Raw genomic sequence first — 19,139 nt, 5'->3', positions numbered from 1 at the left:
ACGTGTCAGTTAGTGAAAACCTTCATTTATAGCAAACTCTTTTCTTATTTGTGTTTATTATTGTCTTCACAACACTTATTCTGGATATTCTGTCGATAGCTTAATTTCTCTTCTTCCAGACTGCATTAGCCTGTCCTTGCTAGATGCACATAATATACAAAGAGCTGCATTTGTTTGAGCAGAGGGGTGATCGGGTACATTTTGACCGTTAGGGAGAAGAACAATAAGGTTCTGCAGCTTGAGTCCCTAAGGTAAGCTCCAGTGACAAAAAGTCAAGGAAACTTCATATTTTTTTTTGCTCTAACAGCCAGTCAGACAGTCCTTCATTGAGACAATGGCTCGCAGGGTAATATGTAAACGCAGACACATACGTGTGTTCAGTAGAGGAAGAATGAAGTGACCGGTAAAACTCCCTCTGACGTCACCATTGAGAGATTTTGTGAGATTCAAATCCAAACAGACATCAGGTTACACCTGCCTGCATGGACGGGAAGGCAGAGTGGGTAAACGGACACAGTTCAAACAACGCCTTGACGCTTTTCTTTCCTCTGTCTCAGTACACAAGGATAACAATAGAAAGACGCTACATGACACAGACTCGTGGCGTTATATGGAAACGGCTTATGTTGCATCAGATGACAAGCTTTTGCACATTATTAGGCTAATTTCTATAAGCTTTACTGGTGTATGTATATATTTTTTGTGATATCAGTTTCATCTGCCTCTCATGTAATTGGAAGTAAAACGTTATTTGCAGTAAATGCTCAACTTTGACATTCAGGGAATTACACTTATTTGCCTGACCTGATAACCTAACTTCTTAAATATGACATTTACCGAATACGACTGTACCCCCTTTTCTCATCTTTCTTTCTGAATTGATATGTTTTTTGTCATTATTACACACTGGACAGCCTGTCCAGATGCTAAGCTAAGCTAACTGGCTGCAGCTTCATATATAAGTCAATATAGATATTAAAACTGGTATTGATCTTGGCAAGAAAGTGAAGAAGCATATTTCCCCCAAAATGTTGGACTGTTCCTTTAACTGACCTCACAACACCTGTATGTGTCATTATTATGTTTTCATGTGTGAATGTGTGTCTGTGTGCGTGTGTGTGCGTGCACTGCGGGCGTTAAAAGGGCAACTCCCCAACTCAGTGGGGCTCCAGTCCCTCCTCTCCCACTAAACTATGAGGTTCCTACACCCAAAACACCATGAGCTGATTTCACACACCCACCTTTTCGATAGCAGAGAACAACAAGAATTACATAAAAAATACATTTTAATGGAGACCAGCAGTAACAGGGCAGTCAACAGGAGTCCAGTATGTATTCCTGGGTAATTATTGCGTTCAAAACTTGCACCAAAACACTAGAAGTGAACCACAAATGTAAATGAGTGATTTCACATTACAATTGTCCTATTATAAATGGGGTAATTAACAGTCCACACCTCTGGCTTAAGACAGCCCCACTGTGTTTTTGGACTGCCAAACCCCCACACTACCTATGATTTAGAGGGGTCGCTGGTTTATGAGGCCTATTCGGAAGCCCTGAGGTGTCGCTCCCGGTCACTCCCAGGTTTTCTCCTCTGCCTGGTTCCTGGCTGTTTCGCACCTCCAGGAGGGACTATTATGCTGTCAGAGGGCCACTCTTCACAGCAGCGTAAGGCTTCGCCCTGTGAAAATCACACCACTCTGCTTGTTTTGTTGGCCTGCGGAGGATGGGGTTCACATGCGGGTCTGACCAGGGGCTGCAGATGGTCATCGGGAATTAGAACGGATGGAAAAAACAAGGCCTGGAGGGGAAACACAGGCCGAGTGGTGGTGAAAGCAAGGGCTCTGAACTTTAAACTGTGGGCCACGGAGACCCATTAAACTTTCAACTATATAGTTATAGATTAGTTACAACCAGGAAGCACTTTAAGGAGGGAAACTTTTTGCTCAGGGTAGAAACTAATGAGCACATCCCCCATATTTACACTCTTCTCTCTTGAATATACCTATATAGCAATTTAATTTAAATGTGTTATAACATGATCTACAGAAATCGTTAAGCACATTCAGCACTTACTCAAAAACCATTAAAAAAGAATAAACAAATGAGTATCAGGTTTAAACTTCCAGCTGTTAGTTGCATCATTCCACTGCAACAAAGCTTATTATGAGCTTGATCTTACGTACATTGTCTTTAGTGTCACTTGGTGAGTGAGATGACCTTGAGTAATGCTTCTGGAAGCAGGCCTGGTATTCCAACAGTCAAAAGTAAGGTGCCAGACAAACTGAGGTACATGTGACCAAGTGCGTGGAGGAAATGAAGGTATATGTAGATATGAGGAAGTGAAAATATATTTGAGGAAGAAGGCGTGGATGTTTATTTATAAGAATGGACTGTACATACAACACTCTGACAACAGTTTATAGATCGCCTGAATAACTCTTTTCCAAACGTGTCTTTTGTAATTGACACTGTAGACAAAGTATAGGACATACTTTCTGCACATGTTGTGCTTTTGTCTGAGCTAATCCATGAATCTAATTTCTATAAGTTTAATTAATATGTGAGCTTCAGTAAGTATGGTGCTGCCCCCTACTGGAGAAGGGAAGGCATTAAAGGGGCAGTTCACCTTTAAAAAGAAAAATATTTTTTCCTCCTACCTGTGTGGCTGTTTATCCATCCAGATTGCTTTGGTGTAAATTGAGTTCTGGAAAGAACGGCTGTAGAAATGCCTGCCTCCTCTCAAATATAATGGAACGAGATAGCACTCGGCTTGTGTCGGCAATTTGTCTTTCCAAAAATCGGCGACTAAATAACTATAATCCACAGACCTTGATGTGAGCAGTTTAATGTAGGAACAATTTCTATCAAACAACAGCAACCAACTGCATCACTGTACAGAAGAAGGAGAGAAAACAGACATCTCTACAACCAATATTTCCAGAAGTCGGCAGCTCTCATTAAAAAAACTAACTAGATGGAAAAGTGATTTTGGGGTGAACTGTCCCTTTAACCCCAAACATTCACAATCAAACTGTATGAGTACTCTATTTGTACAGCAAAATATTTAGGAAAAATATTAATTTTGCCATGTTTTATTAAAATTATGTGTTTTTTTAATGAAAATACAGTGTGGGAAAGATTATAAAATATAGACATCTACAGAATAAGTCAAATGCGTAAAAAGGTAAAAAAAAAAAAAAAAGCAATTTCTTTAATACAGTATCAGTAAAAAGGCTCGTCTCTTTCGGTTACGGTAGTCTAAGACCAGTGCTATTAAGTTATACAAGTAACTGCCAAACACAGTATAACATAAAATCGTCATGACACTAATATTGGTCCTGAAAACGTGGCAACACACTTTTCTGTATTCGCAGATTACATTCACATCATGTATGAGTATTCATACGGGTGCGAAAAGGCAGAAACATCCTGGAAAATACACTTTACATGAAATCAAATTAATAAGTATCTAAATAAAAAAACAAGATCAGCTTTCTGCTTTCACCCATTGAAAACATCACTTAAACATTGATGGGACATTGTTAATGCATGACTCGTGTGTCATCAGCACTTTGACAGAACCTCCTGGCAGCTTTTGTAAACTTTCACCAAGCAGTTCAGCCTTGGCTTTGAACTCTGAAAAATGCAGAAAGGAGGTTCATTAGAAACAGGTTTGTGTGAATGACAGCTGCCTGCATCGACCAGGAGGCAAACAAGAAAAAACACACCAAAAGTATTGTTCCAAAAATCACTTGCATTCAACCTCACCTGAAACAATGGCACAACACTTGACACTGCATTAGGTTCTGAGGGGTCCTTCAACAGCACACAAAGGTAGTAGATGATGTGATGCTGAAAGAAAAGCATTAGACATCAATCCACTCATCGTACAAAAGCATAAACTGACATAACTAGCATGAATAATCCAGAATAATTATATGAATTACGTAAATGTGCACACAAGCGACAGAAAGAGAATAAATTCACCATGTAAATAGCTTCATTGATGACAATATCCTTGATCTTGCTCATCTCAATGAATGTGGTGGTCTCACGGCCTGAGGCGTAGCTGGAGGAAACCTGAATGCCTAAGGAGCCGATGACAAGCAGCGACTCATGGTCCACCTTTACAAAGTGGATGTGAAGCATCATGCCAACCAGCGTGATGAGTATAGCACTGGACAGAACAGCTGTGTTCTGCAAGAGAGGGAAGACATTCACATGCAAGTTTTACTCAGCGTTTCTATGAATCATTGTATCCCACTCAAAAACAATACTCTGATCATTTAAATTTATAGATCACAAGGAGCATCACCAATTAGTCGACTAGAAGTATCTTGGTCTGGTTAAACACAACAGACATAATCATAGAGCAGTGTATCTCAAAGCTAAAGGAAAAAAGATTTTATAATTTCTGGGCTAATCATTATTCAGCAATACTTTCAGGGATGCGACCCATCTGTCTGACCTCTGTGAAGACGAACATGATGTACGCCAACAGCCAGACACAGCAGGTGTACACCGTCACTTTGCCGATAGACACTTTGGCGGAGCTGACAGTGAACTCTCTGCAAAAGCCGGAGTGACTCTGGCAGTCCAGAGATATGGCTTTGCCATTGATGTCAGTGAACGCTTCGTCTTCCATCATGAACGCCACACAAACAGGTCGAGTGGAGGAAAAGCCAACATTAGCTAAGGGAGCTCCGGGGAACAGTTGGCTTAGCTAGCTAACGCTGGGGAAAGGTTAGCATTGAGCTATCTGAGAACAGGCAAGGTCAGCCGCACAGGAAGACATAGAGTGGTTCTTACTGAGATGGGAAAAGGCAAATGATGCACGCATACATCTGATGCGAATTCTCTCTAGATAAATATAAAGTAAGAAAAACAAACGTTAGGCTAAAAACAACGAATAGTCCCAGGACAAGTGTAGTACAGCTGAATTGATGCCAAAATCAATTATCCACTGGGTACACTCGTTATTAACACCAGGTTCTCCGGGGTGGATGTTGTTACAGTAGTAGTAGAAAAATAAAGCACAGAAGACAGTGGGCAGACACTGCCGATCCGCGTGCTTCACAACAAAAGGAGGTATTCAAATATTTCATACACTTAGTTAGCAAACATATGTGATACCGCAGTTGATGTGTGCTCCGACTCCGACTAACACTCACTTATCGGTGTTCTCTGGTGAAAAATCGAAGCAGACCCTACAGCAGCTGGAAGGAACAAAGCATTGTGGGTAACTGTTAGTAACTTGTCATATCTTAATTTGTTTAAGTGGGCAGGTAGCTGTTGTCAATCTACCTTTAGTAACCAATACAAGATTATAAGGCATTATATGTACGATAAAAATGAAGATGATAGTTTAGAAATAGAATTAAAACTTTGACTTAACTGTCGTCGTTATGTACAACTCCCAAATCCTCCATTTCCCATAATGCACTGTGTTTTCACGACTTTTGAACTCTGGATAAAAACAAGCCGATCAGCTGTTCTACGTTAAAAGCAACAACATCAGAAAGAGCCTGACACGAAATCGCTCAGCTAGCTAACTTTCGCACCAACGTTAGCTATATGTGGCAGTCGGCGGTATGGCGTTAGACAGTGTACGTGTCCAGTTTTAGACTGTGATGAGGCAGCATTTCAGTGGACGAGTCATCGCCCGTCGGACTGGTAGCCTCCGCTAGGTCAGTCGACTGAAACGAAGGTTGTTTGTGTCTTCACAAGTGTCTCTCTTTGTGTCGCCAACGACAGAGAAAGCATTTATTACGCTGAGTTTCAGGGCGAATTATTTTAGACACTACGACGAGCATGTCGGGCTACTTTTAAATAGCAATTAGCCAATACAAGAGATGCAGGGCAGCTAATGTTAGCTAGCAAACTGTTAGGTGCCAAAACAAAGTAATTGCTAGTCTGGACAAGTGTTTGAAGTTGTTCCTTTGACGTGCTCTGCTACAGGCTGAATACCTTCATTAATAGTAAGCAGTAATAAGGTTTCTCACTTGAACATTTCATCGTACTTTTTGACAGTATTGCACATGAGTGAACTGGCTATTTGGATAATTTGAACGCAAAAGGTTGCATCACATCTGGTCGGAGACTTCACCGAGCCGTAACTTTGTGTCTTCCACTGCATTACTTTGCTCAGTAACAAGGGGGACCGTCCCTGACCTGTCAGGCTTGAGATGAGTGGTCAAGGTCCAGCTGTAGATAAAGGAATGAACACAGTCTTGGGATGTCAGGAGAGCTACGCCTGTGGGGGTTCAGATGAGGCTGCGTTTGAATGTGATGAGTGCGGCAGCTTGCAGTGTGCCCGCTGCGAACTGGAGCTCCATCGCCAGGAGAGGATGAGGAATCACGACCGGGTTCGGATTGCACCGGGCCACGTTCCTTTCTGTGACTCGTGCAAAGGTGACAGCAGCTGCTCCGTCAACGGTGGACGGCTCAGGGCGGTGGTGCGCTGCCAGGGTTGTAAGATCAACCTGTGTTTGGACTGCCAGAAACGCACCCACAGCGGAGTCAACAAGAGGAAGCACCCTCTGACACCTTACCCGCCCGCCAGAGCTGCCCAGGATAACAGCGTGACTGATGGGGAGTCACAGATAGAGATCCTGAAAGCCGAGCTGGAGAAGGTGTGCAGCTTCCTTTTGGTGGACGAGAGGGAGGAGATGCAGGTAAAGGCTTAAGAGCATGTTTTAATCCTTTGATGGACCTCATTAATGTGATGTCATGAAGGTGGGGCTGATCTTGTGTGGATTCTCAGGTGAAGGATGAGGAGGACTTTGTGAGCAGACTTGGCTGCAGGCCAGATGAGCTCCTCAAGGTGGTCTCCATCTTTGGAAACACTGGGGAGGGAAAGTCCCACACCCTGAACCATACGTTTTTCCTCGGGAGAGAAGTGTTCACGACCTCGCCCACCCAAGAGTCCTGCACTGTGGGGGTGTGGGCAGCTATGGACCCTGTGCACCGGGTGGTAGTCATCGACACAGAAGGACTGCTTGGGGCTGGTAGGGAACAAACAATGGATTGGCTTAATATCTTGAAATAAAAAGGGGTAGCTGGAGGGGGCTTTTTTATCAATAACACACAATTAACTGTCATTCACTAATATGTTTTCTCTTATCAGGAGCCAATCAGGGTCAGCGAACCCGACTGCTCCTCAAAGTTCTGGCAATCTCTGATGTGGTCATCTACCGAACCCACGCTGACCGTCTCCATGACGATCTCTTCAAGTTCCTTGGTGACGCATCAGATGCCTACTTAAAACATTTCACCCGGGAGCTTAAAGCTACCACCACCCGCTGTGGTCTGGACGTCCCGTTGTCCACGCTGGGCCCCGCGGTTATCATCTTCCACGAGACCGTCCACACCAAGCTACTAGGATCAGGTACATGAAATGAACCCCCTGATTCTATCCTTTGGGCTGAACTTTTTAGGTATTTAATGGACAAGACCGGTTCAGACTCTGCTTCCTCTCCATCCCTAGACAAACCTACTGAATCTGCCGAGCGTCTTCTCCAGGAGCGTTTCAGGAAGCTGGGTTTGTTCCCAGAAGCGTTCAGCTCCATTCAGTATCGGGGAACTCGGACCTACAACCCTCCCACAGACTTCAGCGGCCTGCTGCGCAGCCTGGAGCAACAGCTGGATAACAACACCACCCGCTCGCCACGCTCTGCCAGCGTCATCTACAAGGCTCTGCAGGTAGCAATGCTTGATTGTATGAAGAAGCGTGTATCACATACTCATGCTTCTGGACATTTTGCAGTGTGGTGTGGAGATATTGCAAGTATGCAATGAAGGTGCTCGCGTTAATATTTCTGGTTTAAAGCCAAAATTACTCACAGTAATTGACTCTTCCTGTCCCTCCCTCTCCTTCTTGCTCCATCCTCCAGGCTCTGAGCGAGAGCTTCAGTGGGGATATTCCAGATGAGCACATGACCAGTAACTCATTCTTCCCAGATGAGTACTTTACCTGCTGTAGCCTCTGCCTCAGCTGTGGGTACGTGTCTCTCTCCTCGCTGCAGCTTTTGCAGTTCATTGACAAAGAATAGAAATTAGATTCAGTGAAGCTACAGAAACAGACAAACAGAATAGGTGTCAAATTCTGGCCTTTGTCTCTGACTTGGTGTGCTCCCACTTTCAGCTCAGGCTGCAAGAGAAGCATGAATCACCTGAAGGAAGGACTCGACCACGAAGCCAAACATCGCTGCCGCTACTCTGCCCAGTACGATAACCGCATCTACACTTGCAAGGCGAGTACAAATCCCAGAATGCCACACGTGCATGTGTTGAAGTACGCCTGCTCGACGAGGCTCTGAGTGTCTGTGCTAAACTTCTCAGGCCTGCTACGAGGGAGGGAAGGAGGTGATAGTGGTTCCCAAAACAACGGCCTCGTCTGACTCGCCGTGGTTTGGCTTGGCCATCTACGCTTGGTCTGGGTGAGTCCAGCTGCCACAGTACCATCTGGAAGATGATTGGAAATGGCTCCCTTGCAAGTAGAAATAATTGAATATATCTCTGTTTATCATGGCAGAAAATTGGGAAACTTGCACTTTGTTGTGATCCACCCACTTGTAAACTGGGACTATTTTTCCATTCAGTCAGAAAGGTCAATTATAACAAGAACAAGTGCTGTAAGAAATGCATTGTAGTGGGCTATCTTTTGTCTTTTTCCAGGTATGTGATCGAGTGCCCCAACTGTGCAGTGATCTACAGAAGCAGGCAGTACTGGTATGGAAACCAGGACCCAGTGGAAACGGTGGTCAGAACAGAGATCCAGCACATCTGGCCCGGGGTAAGGCCACAGTGGAACAGCCTAAATGAGATTCTGCCTAAACCAATTAAGCGAAGTTGCAAGCCAAGATCTCAAAGGTTTTAAGCTGAATGAATGTTGTCACGTCCACCGTGATCTGCATTCGCAGTACATTCCTGCTGCCAGTTGGCTGTAGATGCCCAGGAAACAAATTTCATATGTTGTTTATCATCTTTTTTCATGTTAGAATGTTGATCCGAGCATACTTAGTCAAAAGTGCAGAGCATAGACGTGCAAATGCCGGCATAAATCATGCTATATGTTAGCCGGTAAGGCTATGCTACTGCCTGTTAGCCATTTAGAGTGAGAAATTACTGTATTTCTGTCAGCATGGTGGCCAGTATTCAACAATAAGACTGAGTCAAGCCTAAAATACTGGACTGTACACTTTAACTAATGTTAAATGAAGCTTCTCTAACAATGCATAGATACATTATATTGTGCATGTACAAGAGAAAGTCTGTCAGCTAGTATGTTCATTAATATCTTTACTCTCTGTTGTTCTCGTCCTGCTTTCTTTTCAGTCTGATGGTTTTTTGAAAGACAACAACAATGCTGCCCAGAGGTTGCTGGATGGAGTCAAATACATTTCTCAGTCAGTGTCTGAACTCAGCGTCAAGCCTGCCAAAGCAGTGACCTCCTGGCTCACCGACCAGATTGCTCCCGCCTACTGGAAACCCAACTCCCTTATCCTGGTACGTAACCAAAAACGTCCACATCTTGTTTCATCATTGTGAAGTGAAAACATATCTACAAAATATTTATGGAATAATCCACAGTGTGAGGGCAGGTAGTCGGCCAACATGTCCTCTTTATCGTGTGTGTGCTGCAGAAATGCCATAAATGTGGGGAAGAGTTCCAGCACAACGACACCAAGCACCACTGTCGTGCCTGTGGAGAGGGCTTCTGTGATTCCTGCTCCTCAAAAACCCGGCCGGTCCCGGAGAGGGGCTGGGGCCTCGCACCTGTCCGAGTCTGCGACGCATGCTTCCACAACAGGGGAATCCCAACAGGTAAATCCTTAACATTTTAATGTGCCATCGGTTTTAACGGTTTTCTGGATGCCCTCCTTAACAACGCGCGAGTCCCTGATTTCATGTGTGTGTGTTTCCCTGTTGCAGAGTTGCTGGATGCTGCCTTGGAGGAGGAGGGAGGCACCCTGATAGCCAGGAAGGTTGGGGAGGCTGTTCAGAACACTTTAGGAGCTGTAGTTGGTGCCATCGACATACCTCTCGGTGAGCATTGCATCTGTCTGCATTACATTACAAGCCGTGCAGACAAACATAAATTCTAACTGCAACTATCACTGTGTCCGGCTGTGCAACAGTGAAAGCAGCTTACTAACTCCTGATGCTGTTAAATAAAGCAGCAGAATGTGGTAGATTGTGTCGCTTTTAGCTTCAGTGGGTGCATTTGGAAAGCATTTATGAGGAGGTCACTTGATGAGTATGCTTGTGACCCAGAATGACTCTCTTGAAAATCACACATCCACTGTCAGTTAAATAAATAATCTTTGATTGGATGCATGTCAGTTGCATGTATTCAAGACCAGCAATCAGGATTAATTTATTAAATGTGAGCAGGGATACAACTGCACATTATTTTCTCAATCGAGTAATCATTTGGTCTAAAAAATGTCAGAAAATAGTGAAAAATGCTCCTCACAGGTGTCCAAAGTGTCCAAAGTGGCATCTATATATGTCTTGTTGTAATACTCCAAAGCTCTAAGTGTGACTTGTTATTTATCAGTTAGGATCCACTTTACCACAATATTTCCTTTGCATTGTGACGATTACTGAATTAACATCTTTCAGCCCCAACGCAAAGCTAAAACTGCTGCTTTCCTACAGTACCAGAGCTGGGTGTTATCTCCCTAATTTTAGAAGTCACAAATTGCTCTATCAGCAGTCACAGTAACCATGACAACTGCTGCTTCTCCTCCTCTCCATCCAGGCCTGGTGAAGGACGCTGCTCGCCCGGCCTACTGGGTCCCAGACCAGGACATCCACTCCTGCAGCGAGTGCCAGCGGGAGTTCTCCCCGCGTCTGTCCATCCACCACTGTCGCGCCTGCGGCCAGGGCGTCTGTGACGACTGCTCTCAGGAGCGACGCGCCGTGCCCTCCCGCGGCTGGGACCACCCAGTGAGGGTCTGCAACGGCTGCAACCAGAAACCTGGGGAGCTCTAGCAGGACGAGGAGCGGGAGTCGGGGAGGGAACGGTTAAGGACGCCGGCCTCAATGAAAACTGGAATTGACAACGTTTTGACTAAAAGGCTTCCGTTCCCTGGCGTTGTTTTAGTGGCATTTCTTTGCTGCCACGAGACTGTCTGTGGCAGGTTGGACTCTGTTTATCATTTTTTAACACTGTCCTCACATCACTTCAGTCCCCTGATGCTATTTCACTTTAATATGCCTATATTTTACACTGTGAACAATACCAGTGAGAGTGAAACTTGAATATCAAGAAGCGAGGAGAGAAACAACTTGATGTTTTCAGGAAAGTGAGTATCGTACATGCTTGCTTATAATTGAGTTCAGGTAAATTTCCATGTACCCCTTTGACCCTTTAATGTTTGTATTGATGCACATAAGCCCCTCCCCCACTCCTTGACAATCCCTCCCAGTATTACACACTAGTACACTTAGCACCTTTTGTAGTCTGGGGCTAAATGTGTAAACATTTATTAATAGAAGTACTGACTCAGCATCTTACACTGATATCCAGGTAAGCACTTTTATTCTAAGATTGTCTCTGCAGGAGCCCTGGATATATAGCATTCAGGGCTGGCTTTAGAGGAAACAGTGGGAAACCTGAAAAATTCTGCTGCTGCTTTGAATGGATGCACAGTAGTTCTCCTCTGCTTCAGCCCTACAAGCTTTAGCTTTCCTGCCACTCTTTGGCTTCAGGAGGATTCCAACAATCAGGAGCCAATGATGTACTGTAGCACCGAGATGCATTCCAACTTAATTACATAGTAATAACTACTTACATAATCCCTTGATCCTCTGTGGTTGTTTGTGCATTCGAGTGGGGAGATGATAATAGAGCAGCCTTAATTATGCTGTCCACGTGGACTGTTAAAATTTTACATAGACTATATGTGTGGGGAGAAAAAGTTTACTTTCATAGGGACATTTTTAAATGGCCTCGTTTTGTTTTAAAAAAATGCTTAAAAACTACTATCGAGGCAAATCTGAGCGCGGTGGGATGAAATGCAGCAGACACTGCTTTTTATAGAGTGGCTGGCTCACAGTAGCAATATGGTACAGAAAAGACTTTGAACCATCTTTGAGGCTGGCCCCTCAAAACAGGAGATAATTAGAGGAGTAATCCTTTACTCTGTCAACTCTGGCTGTGTAGCTAGTTAGCTAGGAGCACCACGTGAGCATCGTTTGAAGTTGCCTTTAATGCAACACGACTGTAACTGACAAGTATCAGATGTGATAAATGCAATGTGTGACGCAGTTAGGCTTTCGACTGAACACCCAGGCGTCGTGAGATCTGACTGCAGTGATGAGTAACCTGGTATTTCTTTTCAGTAATAGGCTGGGAGAGTTGATTGGGTTATGATGTCCACACATAAACTGAAATAACACATTGACCTGAATCAGTGAGCTATCTCATCGCTGTCCCTATCTCAGAGAGAGACGTTCAATGAATACCAATATCACAAGGAACAAATCAATACCTTTATGTTCATGTATGCTCATACAGTATGTATTAAACAGCAGAAACTCAGTCTCTGTGTGTGTCATTTAGGAGCAAATACACTGCAAGAGATCATTGTGTTATCATTCAACAACAATTAGAAAACGCGATTTTCTGTCTAAAGGCAGTTTTGTCCTTTTCAAATTCAGATCAGAGACATCTTAGAATACATTAGAAAGTAATCTATCATTACTAATCTAAAGTAAAACCAACCATGGCATAAGTGCACTTGTAACGGTTACAGAAAGCACTATTTTAACTGTTGTAATTGTGTGTATGCAGCACATGGATTTCCTTTTGGCACAAACAAGCCGGTCAAAAATAACATTCCCCTGAGACTTCAGTGTAGCTCTTCTGAGGTCATATTTCCAATCAAAAGCTCAGCACAACCTTGTGAAAATGAGCTGCATACTGGCTGAACCCTTTCAACTATATAAAACGCCGACAGATTTTGTATACGAATGTACTTCCATTCACACATTTGTCAAAAAAAAGGTGTCCTTGTTTTTAGAAATGATGTAAAATAAAGCATTTTCAGTCTTTTCCTAAAAGCCGGCCTGCTGCTCTCCTCCCTCCTGGTAGTCGGTGTTGTATGGGAAGTAGTAAAGGTCGTGTTTGACAGCCATGAGCAGGCCGGGGAGGCCCCTGCAGCCACCCAACTTGGATGAGAAGACGACGCTCGGTATCAGGTCGTTTGCGGCCGGGTGGGGTGATGGGATAGTCCTCAGGAGGTGGCCGTCTTTTAGGCTCCATAACCTTGTGTAGCAATCCTGACCAACTGAGGAAACACAGGAGGAGAACATGCAAAATAAGTGTGTCGTTTTTCCAATCAGGGTTGGGAGAGACATGAGACATCTTTGGCAGGCTTCACCTCTCTCAAACTATCTCTGAAATACCTTATCTGGCCATAGTGTATTTTTATCTGCGACTGTGTGATGGCTCAATCTTGAAGCTCGTGTCGTCTTACACTAAGCATGTCAGAGTGTAGCAACTGTAAACCTGGTGCCTCTTTAAGTCGGTTTAACAGTGAAAGCTTTGAAAACAGTTTCACAGGAGTCACTATGCTGATTGAGCAGGTTTTGTCATTCATCTCCTACCTGCCAACAAAAGCCCCTCAGGCTCATTGACGTGGATGGGAAGGTAGGCGTGTTCATTATAGTGTCCTTTGTACTCCTGCACTGGCTTTGTCACCCGCACATCCCACAGCTTAATCTGGACATAAAGGAAGAAAGTACACAAAGTTAAAGCAACAACAGAAATATTTTCTGAATTGTTGCCTGAAGAATCACAGTATTTTACTCATATTTACTGGGCAAATATGAGCTAAATACCAATATTCAGATGTGCGAGTTTAAATCTCTGAAGCTTTGTTAAGAGTTAGAAAGGGGTTGTGAGTATACGGTTAACCAAGTGATTTCTTTCTTTCATTCTTTTCACCACTTTGTAAGTCATCAAAGTCTGCAGCTGGACTACAGTTTCAGCTAAACAACAGTGTGTAATGACACAGTTGTCCTAGTTTGTCAACACCCTGCTTGCCCTGAAGAGACACACCCGTGGTAGCTGCTTCCACTTCGGACACTAGCTTCAACTCAGGACCAAAACATAGTCAACACAGTAGTCAGTTAGCAAGCACAACCACTGAAAATCAAATTTTCATGCCATTAACCCGACCTGGCCCAGCATGTCGGCAGCTAGCAGGTAGTTCTCATCCTGCAGGACGCGCACAGAGGTGATGGCTGACTCTTGGTGGAAGCGGCTGGCCTTCCAGCTCTGATCCCTGCGCCCGCGCTGCCGCAGGTCAATGCTGAAGATCTCCCCCGATCGGCAGCCATTAAACAGCACAGGGACCTAGGGCAAGAGAGGAGGTGTTTTCTTCCTTCGTTGCATTTAAAGAGAAATCCATACTACTGCGCCTTACGAGTGAACTCAAACGTGCTTTAATCGCTTAAATGTGACGGATGGCTCACCCTAAGGGCAAACTGCTGAGCCAAGACATCGCTGCCAGTGCTGTACGTCTGCGTTCGGCCCGTCTCTGCATCTTTCACTATCACCCTACGGGACAGGCCTGCAGACACATGCAAGAAGACAATCATTTTAGATTCATATGTTTGTGAGGATGAAGTGTATTAATGCAAAATTGAAACTTGAAATTTCTGTGCAAATTTTTTTTCTGCCCAAGCAAACTGAGTATGATATAAGAGACTGTTTAACACCCCAAGCCAAACAAACTCCACATGACTCCACAGAGGCCAGAGATGTTGATTATCAGATTATGATTAGTTACGAATATCATATTTGATCATGAGTTGCAGGACAAATGACCATGGCTGGACAGACCGGTGCTGAAGGTCTTGTCAAACTGGGGGTTGAGACACCACGCACAAGACCAGGCTGAGGATATCTTAAAGCTACACAGCATCCCGGGCTGGTCTGAGGAGAGAGGAGGACAGGACGGGAGAGGAGAAATGTTAAAATCTTGCAAAGTAACCGCAATCTAACTTTGAGATTAATAAAAAATATTAGGCTTGTGTGACTGTCTGACATAGTGTGAGAAAGCTGAGAAGAGTCTGTTCAATACAACCTGGGTTGGAGTTACTGAAGAGGGAAGCAGGAAGTAAACTGACGCAGCCAGGGGTGTCTGCCACTCCTACCAGACACAGCCTGACAGTCGGCTCGGTTAAGGAAAATACAGTGACTGAGAAGCACTTGAGTTTTAGGACTAAGAGGAGCTCTGCTACAGCTGCAGAAGGATACAAAACGTGGGAGTCTGGGTAGTTGACTGACGCCCAGCAGATGGAGTTCACCTGAAAGACATTTAGCCAGAACAGAGCTGTCACACAACTTTCCAACGTTTACATTTTTCCTGATGAAACCGATTTTCCTACGTACACAATCCTTAAAACTTCGGAAGGAACATTGGTACAGTGAAGAACATAAAATCCATAAACAGCTCCAGCTCCCGAGAAACATTCCCACCTTGCGGTTGGTGAAGTAGAGGTTGTCACACATTTCCACAGACAGAGATCCCCGGCTGCTGCTGCTGAAGTTCATGATGCCGTACTTGCAGCCTCCGTGCGACACGTCATTGACTGTGAACACTCGCTCACATGCAGAGTCCCCCTGAGAGAGACAAGGAAAAATTACTGTGTAGAACAATGAATGATTTAATGACTAAATTAAGTAGAAAAATGTCTACAGTGCATCGATTACGACTGCAATACCAGGCACCGGGGTGATGTTTTGTATTAGCCCGAGTATGTTTCGTATTAGCCCGAGTGTGTCCTCTCACCACTATGAGTCTGAAGTTGTCAGTGTTGGGGTTGCTGTTGTCTGTGCTCTGGATCTCCAGTTTGTGGCGTCTCATTCCGCTGACCTTCACTTCATGGACCAGCCTGGAAACACACAGTAACCATGGTAACACTGACTACTAACATCTGAGGACAATCAACTTAATCAGAATGGTTCACTCATCTCCTCTCAGCTATCTGACAATGTGCGTCTGTGTATTTATTCAATATATATATATAAATATTTGTCAGCAGGATGAATAGAAATCATTTGGGTTACTCTCACAACTGTAATCAGTTAAAATCATATGCAGCACCAGTCAAAACTGTGGGCACACCGTCTCATTCAATGGTTTTTCTTTACTCTCATTAGTTTCAATATTGTAGATCAATACTGAAGACATCAAAAATGTAAAAGAACACATATGGAATCCTGTAATAAGCAAAAAAAACAAACAAACATGTAGATACATTCAAAGATCTTGAAATTTTGTGGCTTTACTGCCTTTCGTGTCTTAAAGTAATGATGGACTGTTGTTTCCTTTTACTTCATTGAGCAGTTCTTGCCACAATATGGATTACTACAGTAAAGAAGTCTATTAAATGTATACCAACATTATCTCGACACAACATAACTGATCATCTCAAACACGTTTTGAAAAAATTTTTGACAGCAGACACCTGCTAACTGAAAACCATTTAAGCTGACTACCTCATGAAGCTGGGAGAAAATGCAAATAATGTGCAAAGCTGTCATCAAGGCAAACAGTGGCTAGATTGAAGAATGTAAAAAAATGAACACAGAAAAGTGAAAAACACTGAATGGAAAAGCGTGTCCTAATTTTGACTGGTCCTGTAATTCAGTCTGTCAGGCAGCACAACACTGCAACATTTTAGCCTGTTTTTGTTTCTTTTTTACTTGCGCTGACTGTTTTGAAACTCACGTCAAAAGTGATTATCGTCATTATTAGTGGCCGGCAATGCTCCAAAGAAAACTCACTCTACACATACAGAACTGATTATCTTTAAAGTTATACTTTGTTTCGCTGTTTTTTTCCCTGTAATGTATTGCAGCTGTGGGTGTTGTAATGTACATAGGACACAAGGAGAACAACTCTCTGTCCATGCGTGCAGTTGCACACAGTCACAGTACCTGCAATAGGAGTTCCCAGATAACAGGCCAAGCTGCCTTTTCTGCAGCAGCAGCGAAGTGTTCAGTCCTGTTCTCGGTGCTTTCTATGAAGAAGATAACATGTGTGCAATTATTAAACAAACATGAAACCTACAGTGTGTGTGCATGTTGGAGACCAGGGCTCATTTCTAGCTCAGTAAAACAAAATCTGTGTAGCAGAACCAGGCAATAAAATACCTTAACACGGATATTTATGCATTTCAGTTGTTTGACTGTGATGTTGATAATAAAAGTCATATTTTATCTGTAATCATTGTAGAATAAAAAAATTATATTTCATCTACTGAAATAAACCAAAGAGGTGAGGTAAGCTTGCCTCACACACCATTACATAAGTGATGGTGCTGGTAATGGCAACACGCAGCAGCAGTTGTGCAGTGTGCCATGGTTTTTCACCTGTTTGGCTTGTTTTATTAGGTTAGGACTTTGTAGAAGGCCCAGTCAGTACTGGCTGATCATACACACCCCCTGCCCAAGGAGTTCAAGTCGCTTCCATCTGGGCGCAGATACAATCTGCCAAGACGTTGGACCAACAGACTTCAGAACTCATTTGTACTTCCTCCCACTGGCCTCTTAAATAACTCAATGTGACTTTTTGTACATACTGTATTGTACTTACTGCTTCTAGTTGGATTGTTATGCTGTGTTACTGCTGGCTGTACAACAAACTGCCCCTCAAGGATAATAAATACACCTTGACCATTACAGAGGCTGCCATGGCCAAACACTACATATCCTGTCTGTGACACCAATGATAAGCTTTTATTTCGAGGACCACGACAACTTAGGCATTAAAAGCCTCAAGCACAAGGAACAACATCATAATGCTAAAAGCTAGAGAAGGATTAAAGTTCTCTTCCTCCACAACGGACTCACTTTTCTGGGCTTTTCATCCTCTGCGAGCATCTTGTTTCTCCGTTTTTCTCGTTCTTTCTCTTGCAACTGCTCTCTGGTCAGTGGGTTACAGTTGTTATGTCCTGGCAACAGGCGGAAGTACCGGTTTTTCTCTGGGTCAAAGTAGAAACCAGGAAGCTCTAGAAATAGAACAGGTGGTCAAATTAAGCATGGACATGTTTTGATCTCACTGTTCAAGTTGCATCAATGCTTACAGTAGGAACTGTTTTGTGTTTTCTGATAAAGTCTTAATGTGTTCATGAGGAGAATCCATTTGAGTACAATATATAAATCTATATTATTTAGTTATGGTGAGGGGTGGTGTCTGATGCTGACCTGGTGCAGCACTGCTGGCCTTGGAGGAGGAAGAGGAAGATGAGGAGGATGAGGAAGATGAGGTGGACGAGGAAAAGGCGGACTGGTTTTCATGTCTCCTCTGAGATCCTCTATATGATGGCCCTGCATCATTATGTCCACACCTGTGAACACAACACCGACTGCTATTAACCTACGGATGAATGGCACGTTACAAACACTGTCTGTGCTGGTCACTATACGTTAGACTAAGAGACACATGACATTCTTTAAACTAAGCGCCTCGACTATGTGTCAGTGTTGCATTTCTCATACCACTCATCGTCCTGTGTCGATCTTTGCCTATTCCCTCTGTACCAGCCATGGCGCCGCTGACCAGCACCTTGTCGCCGGTGCGGTCGCTGCCCTTCTCGCCAGTTCCACTTCTTCATCCTTGCCGTTTGACCTCACAAACTACGGATATTCACGCCACGCTGTCTTTCATCCACGTGTATGTGGACGAGCGTGTAGGGCTCGTAGATGCAGCATGTTTACATGTTAGCTAAGTTAGCAAGTTGTAATCAATAGCATTCTCGAGCTAACGTTAGCTACACATCTTTGTCCGACAGCTCTATATACATGCTGGACATTAAACTTGAGTGGACGTAAAGGGGGTTTTAATAAGTCAATTAACACGCCTTCCACTTAAGACAAACAATGTTTATCTTCTTATTAAACTGATATAACGTAACACCTCATGAGGTAACTGCTGCAAAGTGACTTCCTGCCATGTGAGCCCGCCTCCAAACGCTATTCATTGGCTAATCGCTAACAATAGCGCACGACGTTGCAGGCATTCATTGGTTGTTTTTATTTGCGACCGTATCAGCCACGCATCAGAATAGTAATGTTGGAATTTATCTTTTTTATTTGATTGACAGACAATTGA

At 43.7% G+C, this 19,139-nt stretch overlaps 3 protein-coding genes across 4 annotated transcripts; 1 reads left to right on the top strand and 2 right to left on the bottom strand.

Moving 5' to 3' along the window:
• Window positions 1-3,093: 3,093 nt before the first annotated feature.
• pigh (phosphatidylinositol glycan anchor biosynthesis, class H) lies at window positions 3,094-4,943 on the bottom strand. The gene is made up of 4 exons (XM_041959023.1): window positions 4,472-4,943; window positions 3,991-4,200; window positions 3,772-3,855; window positions 3,094-3,639 (listed from the first exon to the last, which is right to left on the bottom strand). The coding sequence occupies exons 1-4, from the start codon at window positions 4,649-4,651 to the stop codon at window positions 3,568-3,570; spliced, it is 546 nt and encodes a 181-aa protein (XP_041814957.1). The 5' UTR covers window positions 4,652-4,943; the 3' UTR covers window positions 3,094-3,567.
• A 540-nt stretch (window positions 4,944-5,483) lies between these two features.
• zfyve1 (zinc finger, FYVE domain containing 1) lies at window positions 5,484-12,547 on the top strand. 2 transcript variants are annotated; one of them, XM_041958499.1, is made up of 13 exons: window positions 5,484-5,690; window positions 6,152-6,677; window positions 6,767-7,010; window positions 7,130-7,390; window positions 7,490-7,704; window positions 7,896-8,002; window positions 8,147-8,255; window positions 8,344-8,441; window positions 8,680-8,797; window positions 9,340-9,510; window positions 9,648-9,828; window positions 9,937-10,050; window positions 10,769-12,547. In XM_041958499.1, the coding sequence occupies exons 2-13, from the start codon at window positions 6,189-6,191 to the stop codon at window positions 10,999-11,001; spliced, it is 2,340 nt and encodes a 779-aa protein (XP_041814433.1). In that variant the 5' UTR covers window positions 5,484-5,690; window positions 6,152-6,188; the 3' UTR covers window positions 11,002-12,547. The 2 variants fall into 2 exon arrangements, with proteins under 2 accessions (XP_041814433.1, XP_041814432.1); XM_041958498.1 differs by having other exon boundaries at window positions 5,484-5,981.
• wdr21 (WD repeat domain 21) lies at window positions 12,486-18,981 on the bottom strand. Its single transcript, XM_041958501.1, has 13 exons — window positions 18,527-18,981; window positions 18,233-18,375; window positions 17,879-18,036; window positions 16,964-17,046; window positions 15,813-15,915; window positions 15,500-15,643; window positions 15,278-15,327; window positions 15,105-15,184; window positions 14,861-14,953; window positions 14,491-14,588; window positions 14,195-14,371; window positions 13,621-13,735; window positions 12,486-13,301 (listed from the first exon to the last, which is right to left on the bottom strand). The coding sequence occupies exons 1-13, from the start codon at window positions 18,640-18,642 to the stop codon at window positions 13,069-13,071; spliced, it is 1,593 nt and encodes a 530-aa protein (XP_041814435.1). The 5' UTR covers window positions 18,643-18,981; the 3' UTR covers window positions 12,486-13,068.
• Window positions 18,982-19,139: the final 158 nt, after the last annotated feature.

The sequence above is a fragment of the Chelmon rostratus genome, chromosome 18 (assembly GCF_017976325.1).
Source record: "Chelmon rostratus isolate fCheRos1 chromosome 18, fCheRos1.pri, whole genome shotgun sequence".
Taxonomy (NCBI): domain Eukaryota; kingdom Metazoa; phylum Chordata; class Actinopteri; order Chaetodontiformes; family Chaetodontidae; genus Chelmon; species Chelmon rostratus.
Note: the sequence above shows the minus strand (reverse complement) of the source record. Positions and strands in the feature narration are given on the sequence as shown.

Coding starts and splice junctions, on each gene's coding strand:
- pigh (XM_041959023.1), bottom strand. CDS start 4,651: ATGATGGAAGACGAAGCGTTCACTGACATCAATGGCAAAGCCATATCT. Junction 4,201..4,471: donor TCATGTTCGTCTTCACAGAG/GTCAGACAGATG, acceptor CCTCTCTTGCAG/AACACAGCTGTTCTGTCCAG. Junction 3,640..3,771: donor GTGTTGTGCCATTGTTTCAG/GTGAGGTTGAAT, acceptor TGCATTTTTCAG/AGTTCAAAGCCAAGGCTGAA.
- zfyve1 (XM_041958499.1), top strand. CDS start 6,189: ATGAGTGGTCAAGGTCCAGCTGTAGATAAAGGAATGAACACAGTCTTG. Junction 9,511..9,647: donor AACCCAACTCCCTTATCCTG/GTACGTAACCAA, acceptor TGTGTGCTGCAG/AAATGCCATAAATGTGGGGA. Junction 9,829..9,936: donor CAACAGGGGAATCCCAACAG/GTAAATCCTTAA, acceptor TCCCTGTTGCAG/AGTTGCTGGATGCTGCCTTG.
- wdr21 (XM_041958501.1), bottom strand. CDS start 18,642: ATGAAGAAGTGGAACTGGCGAGAAGGGCAGCGACCGCACCGGCGACAA. Junction 15,916..16,963: donor TCTGGGAACTCCTATTGCAG/GTACTGTGACTG, acceptor GTGTGTTTCCAG/GCTGGTCCATGAAGTGAAGG. Junction 14,372..14,490: donor CTCAGCAGTTTGCCCTTAGG/GTGAGCCATCCG, acceptor CTCTTGCCCTAG/GTCCCTGTGCTGTTTAATGG.